Source organism: Anser cygnoides, chromosome 2, assembly GCF_040182565.1.
Source record: "Anser cygnoides isolate HZ-2024a breed goose chromosome 2, Taihu_goose_T2T_genome, whole genome shotgun sequence".
Taxonomy (NCBI): domain Eukaryota; kingdom Metazoa; phylum Chordata; class Aves; order Anseriformes; family Anatidae; genus Anser; species Anser cygnoides.
In genome coordinates, this window is record NC_089874.1 from 3,536,478 (window position 1) to 3,554,623 (window position 18,146).

The 18,146-nt window shown below is 52.4% G+C and overlaps 2 protein-coding genes across 4 annotated transcripts in view; one reads left to right on the plus strand and one right to left on the minus strand.

Moving 5' to 3' along the window:
* On the plus strand, positions 1 to 10,180 carry KLHL40 (kelch like family member 40). Its single transcript, XM_013182370.3, has 6 exons — positions 1 to 1,295; positions 4,515 to 4,675; positions 6,552 to 6,659; positions 7,525 to 7,710; positions 8,243 to 8,389; positions 9,157 to 10,180. Exons 1-6 carry the CDS (start codon positions 150 to 152, stop codon positions 9,266 to 9,268), a joined length of 1,860 nt encoding a protein of 619 aa, XP_013037824.3. The 5' UTR covers positions 1 to 149; the 3' UTR covers positions 9,269 to 10,180.
* ZBTB47 (zinc finger and BTB domain containing 47) overlaps positions 9,868 to 18,146 on the minus strand; it is a 22,493-nt gene continuing 14,214 nt past the window's right edge. For 2 of the 3 annotated variants that reach the window (XM_066991379.1, XM_048062463.2), the window contains exons 4-6: positions 17,679 to 17,794; positions 17,379 to 17,523; positions 13,084 to 17,265 (exon numbers count right to left, since the gene is read on the minus strand). In XM_066991379.1, coding sequence (XP_066847480.1) covers positions 16,904 to 17,265; positions 17,379 to 17,523; positions 17,679 to 17,794 — 623 coding nt within the window. In that variant the 3' untranslated portion in view covers positions 13,084 to 16,903. Of the gene's footprint in view, positions 11,374 to 13,083; positions 17,266 to 17,378; positions 17,524 to 17,678; positions 17,795 to 18,146 lie in introns of those variants that run through there. The other variant, XM_066991380.1, reaches the window with a different exon arrangement.

Genomic DNA, 18,146 nt, shown 5'->3' on the forward strand with positions numbered 1-18,146 from the left:
GTGCGCTGACAGGCTGGAAGCAAGGGAGCCCCGCGAGCCCTGCTTTGAGTAAGTTTCTTTACCAGGGGCACACAGACAGATATATTCATAAATACAGAGTTAGGTTTGGTGAAAGGCTCGGGGGAAAAAAAGGGCTTTTACTCTGCACTATGGGTTTACCTTTCGATCAAGTGGAAGAACTGCGTCTCTACCAGCAAACTCTCCTCCAGGATGGACTCAAGGACATGTTGGACCACAATAAGTTTCTGGACTGTGTCTTAAAAGTCAAGGGGAAGGAGTTTCCCTGCCATCGGCTGGTGCTGGCAGCTTGCAGCCCGTATTTCCGGGCAATGTTCCTCTCAGACATGGAAGAGAGCAAGAAGAAGGAGGTCAGCTTGGAAGATGTTGATCCAGATGTCATGGGCAAGATCCTCCATTACATCTACACCTCTGAGCTGGAGATCACAGAGCAGAATGTGCAGGACATCTTCTCCGTGGCCAACATGTTCCAGATCCCCTCCATCTTCACCGTCTGCGTGTCCTTCTTGCAGAAGCGGCTTTGCCTCAGCAACTGCTTGGCTATCTTCAGGCTGGGTTTGATGCTGGATTGTGCCCGGCTGGCCGTGGCAGCTCGGGATTTCATCTGCGATCGCTTTGCGCTGGTCTCCCGCGATGAGGAGTTCTACCAGCTCTCACCCGACGAGCTCATTGCCATCATCTCCAGTGACTCCCTCAACATTGAGAAAGAGGAGACTGTCTTCGAAGTGGTGATGAAGTGGGTGGGGACCAAGGACCGTGAGAGCCGGCAGAAGGCCCTGCCTGTCATCTTTGAAAGCATCCGCTTCCGCCTCATGTCCAAGGACTACATCAAGGACCACGTGGAGAAGCACGCCATGGTGAAGTCCAGCCCAGAACTGCTCAAGAAACTGCAGATGGTGAAGGATGCCCAGCAAGGCAAATTCACTGTGGTGAAGAAGAAGAAAGTGAAGAAAAGCGGTGAAAAGCAGGCAAAAGACAACATTGTCAATGGGGCAGTAGAGGAGGAGGAAGAGGCAGAGGAGGATGCCCTTCCAGGGATCCTAAACGACACGATGCGCTTTGGCATGTTCCTCCAGGACCTCATTTTCATGGTCAGTGACAGTGGAGCAGTGGCCTATGACCCCACTGCCAACGAGTGCTATTTTGCCTCGCTGTCTGCTCAAATCCCCAAGAACCACGTCAGTCTGGTGACCAAAGAGAATCAGATCTTCATTGTCGGAGGACTATACTACAACGAGGACAGCAAAGAGGATCCCATGAGCTCCTACTTCCTGCAGGTACCAGCTTTATTTCTTTTTTATTTCTCTGACCACTTAAGAGCACCACCAGATGCCAGTAATATCCATTGTCATGCGATGCTAAACTGAAGGCCGTAAATGAAAGTGAGACATCTAAGTTGCTTTACTAGAGATTCTTATATTTTAGTGGAGATCTCACTGACAGGGGGTTCTGGTCATTGAGGAAGGAGGGAATGTGATAGGAATAAGCCTTCCTGATCCAAATCCTGAACAGGGCATCACTTTGAACAATGCATATTGTCCAGCCCTGCTGCCATAAGGCACGCTAACTGGAAGGTTAGTGGGATCAGGGCTGGATTCAGCTTTGCATCCTTCATGTTTCTGGGTATGAACCCCCAGCAAAACAGGAGAGACTCTGCCAGATGCCAACACAGGGAACAGCAACAGCTACAGCCACAGAGAGAACACTCCAAGGACGTGGGGTACGTCCCTACCTACCAATATCTGTCCCTTTTCAAATGCTTCTCTTGTCCCTGGGTGAGTCCTAGTTTCAGTTCAGTCTGCCTTGGCCGTTTCCATTCTGTGCAGAGGAAGGCGCGGTGTGATGCCTCTTTGGGATCTCCCACAAGACAAGTGGCTGCTCTAACTGAGCAAGAACCAAAGCTGCGATCAGACTCAGCTGGGAGCGGTCTGAGCCCCAGGCTGGGCTGTAATCCATGAGCACCTTCCCCCCAGGGAGCTAACACAAGGCCCCTACCCTTCCTGCTGACCCTGTATGAATCCAGTAAATCCTATATCCTTCCCTTATACCCAGAAATCCTTTTGTACTTCTCCCATGGCTCACATCTGTTTTCGGAGGAAGCAGTAAAGCATCGAAAGGATAAAGCAAGGGGAGCTCCCACGCTGAGACACGCAATTTGGTCCTTTCCCTGCCTCGTTGCATGGGTAGGGCTGTGCACCCACACCACGTGTCCTCAACTGGAAAGGGGCAGCATTTGGAGCCTCTGCAGCCTGTGAAACGAGGAGTCAGTGGGAAGAAACCACGAAAGTGGCCCAGGAAAGTAGGATGGAGGGGAAAGGCAGTGGGAGTGGCTGAGGGAAGTGGCTCTTTGTGCTGAGCAGGAGCTTTGACCACAGCAGATGTGGGCAGCTCCATCAGTTAGCAGCGCAGAGCAGGCAAACAAGCTATGTCCAAAGATCAATACTCCACCTGTTTTGTTGCTGATCAAGCAAGGCTGTATTACCATGACTGCGGCAAGCAGGTCAAGGAAAGTGATTTTTCCTTTAATCAGGCACTTGTGAGCCCACATCTGGGTGCTGAGTCCAGGCTGGGGCTCCCCACTACAAGGAAGACATTGAGGTACTGATGTGGGTCCAGCAGAAGCCACCAAGATTGTTAGGGCTGGAGAAGAGAAGGACATGGGTCTGGTCAGCCTGGAGAAGAGGAGGGGAAGATGTCATTGATGTCTGCAGCTCCCTAGTGGGGCACCTCATGGCCATTTTTAGCTGCTTTCCCCCAAAAAGAGGGACAGAGGTGCCTTCAAAGCCTGCTGTGACACTCCTGCATGGGAAGAGCAGACATGTCCCAGGGCTGGAAGGTGCTGTCAGTCCGTGGAGGTGTGATTTGTTTCCGTCAGTGCCCTTACGTAGGTCACAGTTTGTATAGGAATACAATGTTCTTCTGAGCCTTTTCCAGCTGAAATTTCACACAGATGTAGGCAGGCAGCTGTGTGACAAACCCTTGAACCACGGCGTCAGGGCAGCAGCATCTTGCACCTTCTGACTCTGTTTCTATCCTCTCTGTTTTCGTGTTCCTCCTGCTGAGAGTTAGGTCAGGGATAGTTTAGACTTAAGGACAAGAACCAATGTATATAAATGCTGATAAATCCCAGAGGCCTTGCACATTTTGGCAGGAACAAAATGATTCCGTTGACATTCCAGATGGGAAAGGGTATCCTTTATTTGTCACTTCTAAGATTTATGCCTTGAAAACAATGCTGAAGCCATTGAGAAGCAGGAACTCTTCTGGTGACCGGGCTGCTCGGGTCTGCGCTATAAATAACAAATATGTGGGCCACAGCTTACAAAGAGACAACAGCCACGGGCCCCCAGCTGAGGCTGAGTTTTGGAGGCAGCCCAGCAAGCTGGAGCTCCTTGGCCCGAGCCCCCAGCAAACGATGCTTCGGGCAGTGCTTCAGCCCAGCCTCCTCGTGCAGAGTCCCCCCAAACAGGCTGCTAGAGGTCACCCCAGGCTTAACACACGATGTCCCCCCTCTGCTGCCAAGATATGTTAAAAATATTGCCCCACTTTGCAGGTCCCACCATGTCCAAAGAGCTCCCAGCCCCGTGCTGTCTCATAATCTTTCACGTCTTTTTTTTCCTGGTGGGAAGTGGGGTAATGCCTTGGTCCATAGATGTCCAAGGACTTTGCTGTCTGATCTACTGGCACTGTATGGATTAATCTCCGTGTCTGTCGGGTGGGATGGACACACCGTGGTCAGCATCAAGAGCTCTGGTTTTTGCAGCACCATCTCAGCTTCATCAGGCCGTGTAGATGTTGGGTAGACGGGTAGCGTGTAAATACCGTTTGTTCTGGCAGACACACACACGTTTCATCTCTCACACCAAGGTGGTAGAGGACATCAGTATCTTGAGAGGCAGAGGAGGAACACGGTAACTGAGCTTTGCCAAAAAAAGAGGGAGAGTTGGTGGGAGGAGAAGGCATTTCACTCTTTCCTTGCTCAAGACAGTGACCCGTGTAGCCAGCATTGCTGACACCACATTCTTACCTGGCAGAGACAGAAAATACAAGATGAAATACTGCGGCATGTGCTATTTCTGGAGAGGTTCGGGCAAAAATCCCTAAGACCGAAGTGCTTCAGCTCCTCCAGTCCCAGGAACTGTTTTTTTCATAGGTCCAACGTGAGACTCTCCTGTCCAAGGACGGGAGAGCACAAGGACAAGAACAACCAAACTTGTTCCAAGCCAAGGCTTTGGTGTACGGAGCAGAAAATGTTCCTGCTCATGCATCTCTGCTCTTACGCCTTGTCATAAAGCACGTCTGGTGATGTATGACTTGGATTTGCACGGAGATTCCCCATCCTGCACCAGATGCAGCAGCAGGGGCAAGGCATGGGCAGAAAGTGCCTGCTGGGGTGATGAGCAGCACGTGGGAACAGCTCTGCTCTTAGCCTCTGGCTCTTCATTAAGCCAAGATGCCTGGAGAGCGCCCACTAACGAGCATGTGTTTCCTTTCAGTACGACCATCTGGACGCAGACTGGCTGGGCATGCCCCCCCTGCCCTCCCCTCGCTGCCTCTTTGGCCTGGGAGAGGCAGAAAACTCCATTTTTGTGGTCGGAGGGAAAGAACTGAAGGAGGGAGAGAAGACCTTGGATTCGGTCCTGTGCTACGACCGGCTGTAAGTGTCCACGTGTGAGCGAGGGGCAGGAGGTGGCTGGCAGGAGAAGGTGAGGCAGCTGCCGTGCAAAATGACTCCAGTTCTCCAGGGACCAGGTTTAGAGACAGGGCTTGAACTCTGCACCTAGATGCTGGGACCACGGGGAGCGATTTGAGATGAACCTTGGGGCTCCGAGCTGTCTCTCTCCAGCTGCTTCATTTATTGTAATTGAAGCTCCCAGGGTGGGAGCCATAACTGGGATATTAAATTATCAAGGGCTGAACTTAGCAGATGCTCACGTGGGACCTGCACGGAGGAGCAAGGGGAGATTTTTCCTTCTGCTCTTGCCCATTGGTTCGAGTTTTGGTGACCTTCGCTGTGGTCTCACAGGGAGTGGTTTTTGTACAGGAAAGCTTGTTTTGAAACTATTCAGATGTGGCACTGAATGGCCCACCCTGATTGATATCAGGCTGAATATATGATTATTTTTGCACAATGGGCTCTGAACCATGTTATGTCATGAGCTATATTAAAACTGACCGTCCTGTTCTGCTCGCAGGAGGCAGAAATATCCAAAGAGTGCTCCTCTCTGCCCTAAAGAGGCACAGTGGTAGGTGTTAACAAGCCTTTGGTCAGCTTATATTTAGGTTTGTGTGCTCCAAAATCTGTTTTATAGGCTGAGATTTGAAACCAGTTTCATTTCCCCAGAGTAGAGTATTTATTGCCCCTCTGGGACATATTGCGTGTCCTCCTGCTACTTGATCAGGGGTGGCTTAAATATTGGCTGGAGGCTAGCAGGGAGATGATCAACACCTCTTCTATTTCTGGTGTTATTTAGGTAAAAAACTCAACGCTAACAAACCTGGAGAGGACAAATTGCTGGTCTATGGGAGCAACAATTTGCCCAGAGTTATTGGGCAATTAGAAAGCACTCAGAGCCCAGGCACCTCCATTCTTGGGTAAAATAAAGCGCAAGTCTTGGGGGGTACACCCTACATGGATGAAAATTGAGGATGGCTCTAAGCAATGTGGACATCAACAGCCACATCTTGAGAAATTGGTCAGCCCTGTTTGTGCCTGTATAGCTGCCCCCTGAACGTAGCTGTGTAATTGATGATGAGCCTTCCCTTGGGTCCAGATCACCACAAATGTCCCCAAATTTTAGTTGTTTCCATTTTGGGCTACTGCTACCCAACGTAAACAATAAGGATGTAAAAATAAAGACCGCAGGTGTGCTAAAGCCCTGCCTGAGGACAGAGCTGGAGGGTCTGCCGTGGAAAAGCAGTGGGTATCCTAGCAGAGGCACCGCTTTGGGGTTTCCAAGTCTTATAGCTACGTCCTCAGCTCAGCTGCCCTGGGGCTAGCTCAGAGGCTTTAGCACAACCCCGTACTCCAAAATGTGGGTGTAACCACCTTGGTGGCTGCCGGCAAACCAAAGCACTTTAAAATCGAAGGTCATAGCAAACAAAAAAAAAAAAAAGTGAGAGAAATTTGTCCTCAGAATATTGCACCCCTAAGTCTCATTGGTTTTCATTTTTTATATAATGCCGAAATCTCTGTCTCATCTCTGTTTGGCTGGTAATGCTTGTAGAAGAGGGAAGGCCCTGGGGGAAGACACTGTTTATGCACAAAGCCCAAAAGTAGAGGATGCTGCAGAAAAGGATGAGCATTAGCATAAGCATCTGGCATGTTTTATGTTTTATCTTCCTTTTTATTTTTTAGAATGACAAAATTTACTGGTTCAGCATTACCTCGCTGGAAACCTCATATTTTTAAGATACTCTGTTTTCCATTAGTCAGGATCTGCACTCACCTCCAGGTCTGGAAAGCGCCCTGTGCTCTGGGCCTCACCCAGCAAGCTACAAATCCTCTTGTCTCCCATCTTTCCCTGATCCAGGTCCTTCAAGTGGGGTGAAGCCGATTCCCTCCCCTACGCGGTTTATGGCCATGCGGTGGTGTCGCACAAGGACCTCATCTACGTCATTGGCGGCAAAGGAAGTGACAAGTAAGTCAAAAACCGAGAGAAACTACGGAGTCAGCCCCCGAACTAGAGGGAGGGCAGAGCATGAGTCGGTACCTCCCCAGCCTGGATGGGCTCAGGAGGTTGGATGGCATGTAAGACATAGAGCCACTTCCCTCTGAGCTCGTCTGTGTTGCTGCTGCCCTTCCCCAGCCCTTAGGAGCCCTACAGGGCACAGTGAACATCAGGGGAGTTCCGTCTTTGACCTGCCGTGGAGAAGCATGATCCTAGTAGCTAAACCCAGGTGGCTGCTTGCAACGAGGGTGAAAAACCTCTTCAAACCTCACCCGTATTCTGCCCTCCTGCAGAAACGGCCGCTCTCGGGGAGCGTTGCAGGGATTGCTTCGCAAGGCAGAAGCGTGAGTGTTTGCAGAGCAAACGTGCCATAACCCAGCAAAGAGGTTCTGCTCTGAAAGGATTACGGTCTGATGTGGGCGTGCATACATCCACACACATCACACTGCTGTCCTGGGTAACGGAGACCTTAATGATGATATTTTGCTGGGTCATGTTGAGACAGCAGCACTGAAACACCGTCTGAAGGCTGCTTGCAAGGTCCTGAGAGGAATTTAGGTGCACAGGGCCTTTACCCAGCTGTGTGAACGCGATGCTGAGCTTCTAGGATTCCTTTTCCAAAGCAGCCATGCCATGTTATACACACACCTAATGTCTCTGGGCATGGTCATGCCTGAGAGCACACCCAAGCAAATCCCCTAAAGCCAATGCAGAGGGTACCAAAATCCCTCCAAGAGACCCACATTCCTCCCAACAGCCATCCCCAAACTCCTGCGGTACCAAGCTGCCCCCGGGCAGGAAAGCAAACCTCCTCTCCTCTCTCCTCTTTCTCTAGGAAGTGCCTGAAGAAGATGTGTGTCTACAACCCCAATAAGTTCGAGTGGAAGGAGCTGGCTCCCATGAAAACTGCCCGCTCGCTGTTTGGAGCCACGATGCACAAAGACAAAATCTACGTGGCGGCTGGTGTGACCGACTCCGGCTTGACCAACTCGGTGGAAGTGTACGACATTGCCACCAACAAGTATGTACCTGAGCACACCTTCAGGGCCTAGCTACCAGCTGTAGGTGTACATTGAGCAGCTTCCAACCCTTCAGGAGCTTGTTTGCAACTCCTGATACCAGTTTCTCCCAGTCTGTATTTCTCAGACCACTGGGAATTAATGAGACCACTGTGGTTGGGCTGTGGATCCCACCAGGCTTGCACTCAAAGTGGTTTCACCAACTGGTCAAGCCTTTAGGTGCTTTGCAGGGCTGTAGCTTCATCTTATTATCTTCACCCTATGCAAGAGACGCATTCCCTGGCTTGGGGTGGGCCTTGTGGCTGCATCCAGCCCCTGGAACCTGCTGGTCCACGCTGGGTGAGCACCACAGCTCAGCTACTCGCAGAAAAATGAAGTTGAGCTACGATGATGGAAACATCTCTAGTACCAGGCAGTGTATGATCCCATCCCATGTAAACCTACACAAGTTAACCTGCCGCTAGTTAATTCTGTTGATGATGATGACGGGGAGAGGCAGGGTGCCCTAACGTGTCCCCTCTCTCGACATGGCAGGTGGGACACCTTCACCGAGTTCCCGCAGGAGCGCAGCTCCGTCAGCCTGGTGAGCCTGGCTGGGGTGCTCTACCTGCTCGGGGGCTTCGCCACGGTGGAGACTGAGTCGGGAGAGCTGGTGCCAACGGAGCTGAATGACGTTTGGAGGTGATGACCTTCCCTGGGGCTCTCCGTGGTGGCATGGGAGGTGGGGGGACGTTACTCAGCGAAAACCACCAAGGGAACAGATAGTTTCTGTCTTTCTTGATGCCTTCATCATGTTGTTGTTGCCTCAGCACGAGGCTGAAGGCTCAGCATGGGGGCTCTGGGTGAGATGTTTGGCCTGTGCTGTGCTGGAGGGCACGTTAGGCAATTCAGTGATTTCTCCCAGTCTCGTACAGCAACATACCAGGGAAAATCTGCTCCTTCAGCTTTTTCCTGAACTGACATTTTGTTTGGAGCTGGTTCCAGACCTCCCCTTTGGCTCGAAGCCGTGTTTGTGTGATGAGCGCTCTCCCCGGGAAGAGCCAGTGCTCAGGATGGAAATGAGATTGTCTTACGTGGGAGCAGAGGAGCGGTCAGAAAACGCTTTCTGACAGCTGCTAATGCGGGGTTAGTTCCTGTCGTTCGGCTCTGTGGCTCTAGAGCACCCTCAGCAGGCATCTGGCCTTCACCAGAGATGTTCAGTCTTGACATCAAGCCATTTCCAGTGGAAATGGTGTCTCCTGCGAGACCATGAGCTGATATCTGCACATCCTAGCCTGTTGAACCAAAGCATACCAGGGCTGAAAGTCCCCATGTTACCCCCCTCAGTGGCCAAATATCTTCTGTGGGACACCACACAACACACCAGGCCTCCCACCACCATGGAGAGCAGCTGAAGTGGGGAGGGAAGATGCTTTCCTCACCACAACTCTCCCTCTGTCTCTCCCCAGATATGATGAAGAGCAGAAGAAGTGGGAAGGGGTCCTCCGGGAGATCCAGTACGCCTCTGGTGCCACCTTCCTTCCCGTGCGCCTCAACGTTTTGCGGCTAACGAAGATGTAGTGGGGCAGGATATACTTCTTCCCCTGGGGCCTGGGACAAGGAGGGACGGGGGGAGGTGAGGCCATGCTTAGTAGCACAGAGACATGGCAGGGTTTCTTGAGATACTGTGCAGGACATTGCATCTGTGATTGGTACCATTTTACTTGGTCAAATGGGAAAGGGGGAAAATTATCTTGAGGTATTATGGGAATTTCATGATGCTCACTAGATAACTACAGAAGGACCCTAGAACCTGCATGGAGCTGGGGTAGAGTAACGAACATGGAGCAATGAACTACTCCAGAACAAAAAGATTATACTTCTATTCCACTTCAGGTTTTGTCCAATCTTCTCAACCACTGTTGAACCTCCCCATCCAACAGTGGAGGCAGAAAGTGCGTCTGAAGGAACTAAGCTGATGTTTTCCCAGACAAAGGGGTCTCTAATATATTTCCTCACCTGAGGCATGGTGCTAGAGCCCACCTTGGAGAGGAAAAGGAAGAGGCGAAGGCTAGTGGTGCAGGTCAGACCTTGAGGGGGACTTGGATGAGTTCCCAAGTGATGCAGGTTGTTGGGATAAGACAGTTAAAAGAAAAAAGGCATGTGAGCATGGGCAGCAGAAATTCGTAGGACATTGCAATGACAAGAAAAACGTTTTGGTTCTTCATCTCCATCCTGACTTTGGACTGAAGAGATGTAAAGAGCTAAAGACTGCAGGAGGGGAAGAGTCGTGCTAGGAGTAGGGAAGGGAAGGGAAGAGAGACAGGCAGGGAGGGCCGTGAGCACTCATCTCCATCCTTTTGGGCTCCTCACCTTCAATCACAGATCACAGTGTCCTGACCTACAGTTGGACAAGTGCTGTTTTTCAGGGAAAGTTTTTTTTTTTATTTATGCTGTCTTTCATTTTTATGGTTCTGAACTTTTTTTTTTTTTTTAACACTATTCTAATTTGCAAAATTCATGGAGATCTCAGCTTTGTTTGGCTCAAAGAGAGCTTCCTACTGAGAAAAAAATGCATTGTGTTTTTTTTTTTTTTAAAGTTATCATAACGATGTTTTGATAGAAACATGACTGTACTGGCAGCAGGACAGAGACCTGTTAGAGCAAAAATCTGATGATGTCCATGCTGCCTGACCAGTGGTTTATTTAAAAATAAATCTTTAAAATGTTTCAAAAGAAATTCCCTTTGTCTGCATGCTTATAGAGCCGGAACTGAATGTCCGCAGCAACCAAACACAAGGACCAAGCAAAAGCTGTGATGAACACGTCCAGCAAACCAGCCCCATGGAGAGTCCTAGCAGAGTCACAGATTTTATTCTTATTTTCTTGCATTTATGAGCTGAAACTTTAGTGTTCGTATCCTTAAAGTTTTTCCTTGTAGATATGAGGACTAGAAGCTTACCTAGGGAAAGGAAGAGGAAAGCCAGCTGGATGCTTACATGCCCTCATGATGCAGTGAATGGGGGTGACAATAAAAAAAGAACAAATACAAACCTTGTAAACGCCCTGAAAGTGGCATGAAAATCACAGTATCAAAAGTCTGGCTGATTTGTCTTGCTCAAAATGAAGTCTTGGAGAAACTAAAACATGTTTGGAAGTAAAGACAATTTTGCAGGATAATCTGCTTGGAAGACAATCAATAAAACATTTTCACAAGAAAAATAAATCCGAGGCGACTGGGTGGCAAACGTAGAATAGCTTGTGTCCGAAGTGAAAAGATTCTTTACCCAGAATAAAAAAATAAAGTCATTTAACACAGTGGTGGGATAGCACCTCCTGCCTGGGACTGGAACCCAATACCTCTGCTTCAAGCACTTCTTGCTGGCTGTGGAAGAGGAAGCTATAGGTGCTCGGTCATAAACCAGGGCTCATCCCCATCCACCGGCTGCCATGTGGCTCTCAAAAAATGCTTTCCTGGGGTAAACATGGGCCCTTTGAAGTCAAGGGGAGCACTGCAGTGTCTCATTAAGTTGCTATGGTCAATAACAGCTTGAGAAGTGGTGATTAAAGCCGGTCCACGTCCTCGGTCCTCTCACCTTGCAGCTGTCCACTGGGGATATGGTTAACGGGAGGTGAGCGCTCGTGTGCAGTTCACATCCATTACGAAGCCCTGAGAGACGCCACCGCTGGCACGGGGCAAGAAAAGATAAAAGGAAAAAAGGCAGTTTTATAAAAGAAGAGCTTGAAATATCCCATCACTTGAGCAACAAGGGCCAACTCTCAGAGTCTGCAAGCCAGAGCTGGCCCAAGGAAGGCAGAAGATTTGCACAACGCCAAGCAAAAGCCTGGCCAGGAGACGTTCACCACCTCCTTGCCAAGAAGCTGCTTCAGTCCAAAGGCAATCATAAGGAAGAAACGCTAGCAGGAACACCCAGGGAGGCATCACTCCTTGCTGCTGCCCCGTGGTTTCCTGGCTGAGATGCCCACAATTCCATCAGCACAGGTCCCCACGGCTATCTTCTCCAGGCAATGCTAGCTGTAGAGTGGCAGGTACATCCCAAGGGTGCGGCAAAATCATCTTGTCTTCCATTAGCTTCCCAACATCGGTGCTGACATCAGCTGGCAAGGTTCCCACAGCTCCATTTCCGATCAATGAAGGTGCTGCGTGCCTTTGGATGGGTTCCTCGGTTTCTCCACTGCCTACAGAGGTGCTCAGGAAGCCTCGTCTCATAGTTCACCCAAAGCTCATGCAGCCAGCAGGACCTATGAGCTCAGTCCTCACCTACCCTAACCCCCGGGGCTGTAAGCATCGAGCCCTGTCCTCCACCCACTCATCACCCTTCCCTGAAAAGCTATGTTTTGTTGGCCCACGACAGTCCAGTTGCCTCACACAGACACACAGAGCCTCCCACCAAACCCAACACAAAGTCCACGCGTGTGAAGCAACAGCAGAAGCGAGACCCTACCATAAGAACAAAGAAAGCGGTGGAGCTTTAGGCTTTCTTTTATAAAAGACAAATCGTTTATTGATTCAGTCCTTCCACTTGCAACCTCTTTGGTAACAGTCATAACACTTCCAGACTGGGAGAACGCAGTGGAAAGGCCCAGTTCTGTCCTCTCACCACTTTCAGAGCTCAGTGACCCCTGAACGTGCCTTGGTGAGAGGCCAAAAGCAGGTTTCAAAGCACGGCCAAGGACCTGGCCTCTAGGGACCCCCCAGAACAGCCCGCCATGGCTCGTCTTGCTCGCCGGTGGCCCAGAGAGCAGCTCCAGCACCCCCAGGCAGAAGATGGCTCAGGATGGGGCCGTGGTGCCACGGCTGGCTGTGAGCTGTGTCCTGGAAGGCAGCTTTGAAGCACCTCTTGGGACCTCCCGGACATCAACGGGGCCAACACCACAGCAAGAGTCGCCCCGTTTCTGCAGCAGGCAATGACTTGCCCTGGCGGCCCCGTGATGATGGGCTAAACCGGTAGCCTCAGCCTCCCCCTCCTCACACCGTCCCAAAGAGAGTAACTGCTGTACTTGGCGTTAAAGATAAACATATATTGATTACACATGGTCATAAAAAAAAAAAAAGTAATAATAATAATAATAATACATTTCCTAGAACATTACTTAAGACGCTTCCGAAAAGCATCCACGCTTCCCCTCCCCTCCCCGTCTTCCCTTATCTATACAGAATAAAGTGCTTCGTTTAGGTTGTTCACACTAGTAGAGCCACCGATACACTCTTAACTTGGCATGTTTGGGCAACCGGTACTGAATGCCGCAAAATAATACAGAGCCGAACACCAGGCATGAGTAACTAGTTTTGAGGCAAGTGCTTGGGGTTTCGTTCGTTTCCTTCAAGTTCCATGCTACTGAGGTTGTTCTTATTTCCTTTTTTTTTTTCTCCCTCCTGTTTTTCAAAATTTTTCTTCCTTTGTGAGTTCGACCCAACTCCGTCATGGTTGTGTGTCATTAAGCGGGGCTGCGTGCGGGGAAGCTCTCTCCGTCCGTGTGAACCAAGGGCGTCTGTCCATCTGTCCTTCCCTCTTGACTTCAGGCGAACCAAGAGTTTAATCAGTGGAGTTGTCTAGCAGCGGATGCTCGTCTCTATTGCACTGTCACAGCCGTTCCCACCCACCGTCCGTCCATCCATCACCTTCCCACTGCGCTTGGGTTATGGCTGTGGTCCGAAGGGCCAGCCGTACCTCATGGACATAATGAGGCTAACTGGTCTGTGCTACCAGGCTCCTGGGATATAGAAAACAAAAACAACCCTCCCTGCGTGGCTCCCTCCCTCCCCAGAGTTCAAACCAAAGGGAAAATAAAACCCAAAACTCCGCCAGGTCCGGGCCGCGGGCAGAGCCGTCGGCCGAACGTTGCGTTGCGGGCTGCTCTTGGGTACGCGCAATGGAAATCAAGCCCCTCTCCACCCTCACGGTCTGTCGAAGAAGGGATGTGAGAGATTAAGGTGCAAGAGTTAAAAAAAAATAATAATAATAATAAAATAAAATATAAAAAGCTTGAAAACAACGGACCCAACTCCCCCGCCCCTTTTAACCCAACGGGGGCCAACGGGGTCCGACTGGGATGGATGTGGGACGAGGCGCCGTGGGAGCGACTCCTTTGAGCTCTTAGTACGTTAATGAAAACCAGACACGACGAGACACATCGGGACTGAGTCAGGGCGTAGACAAAAGGGCTCGGAGGCTGTGTAGGACTCCTGGGAGCTGCCCAGGCCTCGGAGAGGGGAGGGAGCAGCAGGGATCTGGTTCTCCAAAGTGCTGTGTGCATGGTCACATGTCGACATCTCCAAGCGGCTCTCCGGGCAGGCTCTCGAAGGGGACTGGAGGTGGTTGAGAGCAGTCGTCGGGTTTTCCATGGACCAGGAAGTTTTTCGAGGGCCAGCAAGTGCTCTGCACCCGCTCTTCCCTCCTGAGACCAACGCGGCTTCATCAGCCTCGAGGAGGAGCTGTCATCTTCTGGTGACATCTGAGCGGGACAGGTCCTCCCTGGGAGAGGATGAGCTGGGGCAGGGATGGGGAAAGCCACCTCCAGGTGAGCGGTACGAGGGGGCATGCGTTGGTGTAGGGATTTACTTGGGGGAAGAATCTGCCAGGCAGGCAGGCTGATGGGCTCCATCACAGAAGACCATACAGGCAAGGTGAAGTCTCCCTGGGGTGCGGGCTCCCATCCTGTCTCAATGCCAAGTGCAAGGGAAAAGAAACACAAGGGAGCCCAAGGGGAAGGGGTCTGGAAGGCAGAGAAGGAGGAGACAGCACGGACCACTCTACTGAGGCCCTCCAACATCTCCAAGGGTATCACTGAAAGTGCCTCCAAAGCAATTACTTTCCAGGCTGGGTCATGGTCCCTTCAAAAAGCCAATGGCCCCAAGAACCGAGTGCCCGCGTCCCTCACAGGTGGGAGTTGGAGAAGGCATTGCACCGCCCCGATAAGCCCAGGGGTCACGAAGGAAGGCGAGCAGCAGAGCTTCTGGCACCCACCTGAGGAGGTCAGACGTGGCAGGGCAGCTCTGCCACAGCATCCTCCCCCTGCTCAAGCAGCTGGGAATGGGGCTCAGCTCCCTGGTACTGAGCTCCACAGAATCCCAGCCAGCACAAGGACGAACAGCAACATGCTAACACCCACGAGAAAAGCCGGCCCTCCAGAGATGCTGAGTATGGGGAGCACCACCCAGCAGAGGACACCGAGCACCTAACTTGTCACCTCGAATGGCACTCTCAAGGACAGCGGGCGGTCCCCTGTCCCAGTGAGGCTGCTGCCCCTGCACAACCCCATCCAGCAGAGCTCCTGAGCACGTGGATGAGCCCTTCTGGCTTCACAGGGGCAGGTTCAGAAATGCCCAAGAGCTTTCCTGGCTTGGTCCAGAAGACGAAGCACAAAGACTTCACGCAGAGCCAGGCGTGGATCACCCTCCCCAGCACCCCAGCACCGCCCAGACCGAGGTGTGAACAAGAAAGGGCTCCTGCAGTGTCCTCTCTCCCTCCTTAACCACCATCAGACCTCCTCAGCACCTCCTCCACGACCTGGCCACATCCACACACAACTACTGGCCTGGGCAGCTGCAATGAGCTCCACTTCTTGCCCGGCACCTCTCTGCCCAGGCCAGGGGCTCTGCAGTGCTCCCAGCTCACCCCGACCGAGAACGGGGACACCTTCCTGGGCAGAGAGACCACAGAGCCATGGTCAGATCAACACGTGACACCCCAAGGTAAATCACAGCAGCAAGAGACCCAGCTTGGACCCCCTGGCGTCTGACAAAAAAAAAAAAAAAAAGAAAACAGCAAAACCTCCCTGGCTTTGCCGCTCCACACCACAATTTCTCTTCTCCCCCGCTGGCACAAAGCCAGCCTGAATAAGTGAAATCCAAGACCAGCTCAACTTCAACATCATTCAGCTCACTGGGAGGCGAACACGCAAGGACAAGGTGGCCAGAGAGGTGCTAACCCACACCGTGGGGCATAACCGAGCCGACCGCAGCCCTTTTCGGGACAACACGGGCATGTCAGTCCCCTCTGGTCCCCCCCGAGGGGCTGCCAACCCTATGGGGAGGGGAAGCTTGGTAGAGTAACGTGGGCTTTCCTGGCATGGCAAGAAGTTGGAGGACGGGACGTCATTGGGCTGACCAGGGTCTAATCCTTGGGATGAGACCCAACAGCTCCCAGCCTGGAGCTCCCCCATGGGTCAGGGGTTTATTCGAATTGTTAAGGCACTATTCTGGGCTGATTCTGCCGAGAACGGGCTGCGTCCCGCTCCTCCATCCCGGAGCCACCCTCCCACTGGTCCCGAGGCCATCTGAGCTCCTCCAAAGCCACCCTGCAAACTCCAAAAGCCGGCTCTCACTGGGACCAGAAGAAAACCCCCAAAATCGCAAAACCAAAGGGGCAGCTGGCTGCCGATGCCCCAAGACACAGCACCGGTGTTTGTGCTTTTGCCTATCGGGGAGGAAAACTTGTGTCGGGGCAGGAAGACAAGGCGAGGGCTGCTGATGGCTCTCCAACGGGGACATCTACTCGCCATAGGCCACCGGGGCCGGCAGGAAGCTCTTGCACGGTGCCCACCTCAACTCTCGGGGAAAGGGCCTAATTAAAGACCAGCTTTACAGTACAGGGATTCAAGCACCACTAGCTAGATTTCTGCTTATAAATACGGAAGTGCTGGCACCCCGGATGGCGCAGCATCATGTTCCTCCGTGCCCCACAGCCCTCTTGGCATGGAGATGAAGTCGTTACGCGGGGAAGGGGCAAGCCGGGGAGGGTCGGGATGAGCAGCCCAGCTGGGGACGGAGCCGATGGAACCTGCACATCAGCATCCGTCCCCTCGCTGGGTCAAATCACCATCTCTCGGTGGGAAAAATCCCTTTGGGAGAGGCTTCCCTTCCGTGTTTTCCCGATGACGGGGATTGCTGGTGGAAGACTGCACAGGGGCTGACGGCTGGGACAAAACGGAGAGCGATGCCTTTTATCTGCACCTTTACGGACGGTTACCCCCCAAGCATCCACGCTCCTCAGGGGCTTCCCCCAGCTCCCCCTCTCCACAAAAAAAAAAAAAAAAAAAAAAAAAGGCTTTACGGGCGAGAAAAAAAAACCAAAAAAAAACCACCAAAACAACCCCAAAATGAGGAGGAAGGGGGGTAGAGAGCAAGCGAAGCCATGGCTCCCCGGGCATTTCCGAAGGGCAGAGCAGTCTGTGCGGGGCGTGGGGGGGCACCTAGTTGTTATTGGAATTTATCCTCCCTGCAGGGAACAGGGGAGGCGGTGGCGGTAGGTGAGGAGGAGGAGGGAGGCTCTGTGGGAGGGGATGAAGCAGCGGCAGCGGGGAGACGCCGGGGCCGGGGGGCAGCGGGGCTGGGCTGGCGGCGGGCTGGGGGGTGGCCGTGTCCGAAGCCAAGGGGTTGCTGACGCGGAAACATTTCTCCTTGTGGGCTTTGAGCATGTTGGAGAAGCGGAAGCGCTGGCCGCAGACGTCGCAGGGGTAGGGCTTCTCGCCCGTGTGGGTCCGGCGGTGCCGCTTCATGTTGGGGCGGCTGGTGAAGCTCTTCCCGCAGATCTCGCAGATGTAGGGCTTCTCGCCTGCGTTGGGGGGCACGGGTGAGAAGCGGCGGCCGGATCCTTCCCCTCCAACCCCATCTGTGCCACCCGCACCCCATCGCTCCCCATCCCACAAGCCAGGAGCTCTCTCTCACCTGTGTGCGTCTTCATGTGCTCGTCGAAGTACTGCTTCATGTTGAAGTCCTTGCCGCACCACTGGCACATGAACTGCTTGTGCCCGATGTGGATGCTCATGTGGGAGCGCAGCTGGTACTTGTACTGGAAGCGCTCGTTGCAGTTCTGCAGGGCGAGGACAAGCAGACAATGAGCGCCTCAAACACCCCCGCGTCTTGTCCCACCCCTGCCCAATCGGCAGCGTGCGCGAGCAGCACAAAAATCAAAATTTTCCACCTAAAATAATGCCAAAAAATGACTCCCCAGGGAAGGGACCTTACCTCGCATTTGAATGGCTTCTCCCCCGAGTGCTGCAGCGAATGGACCTTGAGGGACATGCTGCGCTTGAAGGACTTCCCGCAGGTCTCGCAGGTGAAGGGCATGTCCTTGGTGTGAGCTGGAGCGAAGGCGAGCAGCGTCACACGCCCTCCCCATGCATCCACCTCCAACAGTCCCGTGACAGCTCCCAAAACCCCACAACTGGTGCCCAACCACGGCCAACCCAAAAACATCTTGAGAAGATGCACAGCAGCACCGTGCCACCCATGAACACATCTTGGGGCTCACCAACAGCCCCCTGTCCTTCAGATCTCTCCTTAAAACAACCCAGTGTGGGACACCCCCCTCGCTGCCTGCAAAAAAATCCCTTTTTTGGTCCTTTCTGGTGCCTGGAGCAGCAGCCAGCCTGAGGGACGTGACTGGCGCTGCCATGTGCAGTTTGCTTTTCAAAGCCCAGCGCTGGCGCAGGC

Bases quoted from the DNA above. Each gene is read 5' to 3' on its own strand.
- KLHL40 (XM_013182370.3), top strand. From the start codon at position 150: ATGGGTTTACCTTTCGATCAAGTGGAAGAACTGCGTCTCTACCAGCAA. The intron at 6,660-7,524 runs GTAAGTCAAAAA...CTCTTTCTCTAG, and splicing joins GGCGGCAAAGGAAGTGACAA to GAAGTGCCTGAAGAAGATGT. The intron at 7,711-8,242 runs GTATGTACCTGA...TCGACATGGCAG, and splicing joins TACGACATTGCCACCAACAA to GTGGGACACCTTCACCGAGT.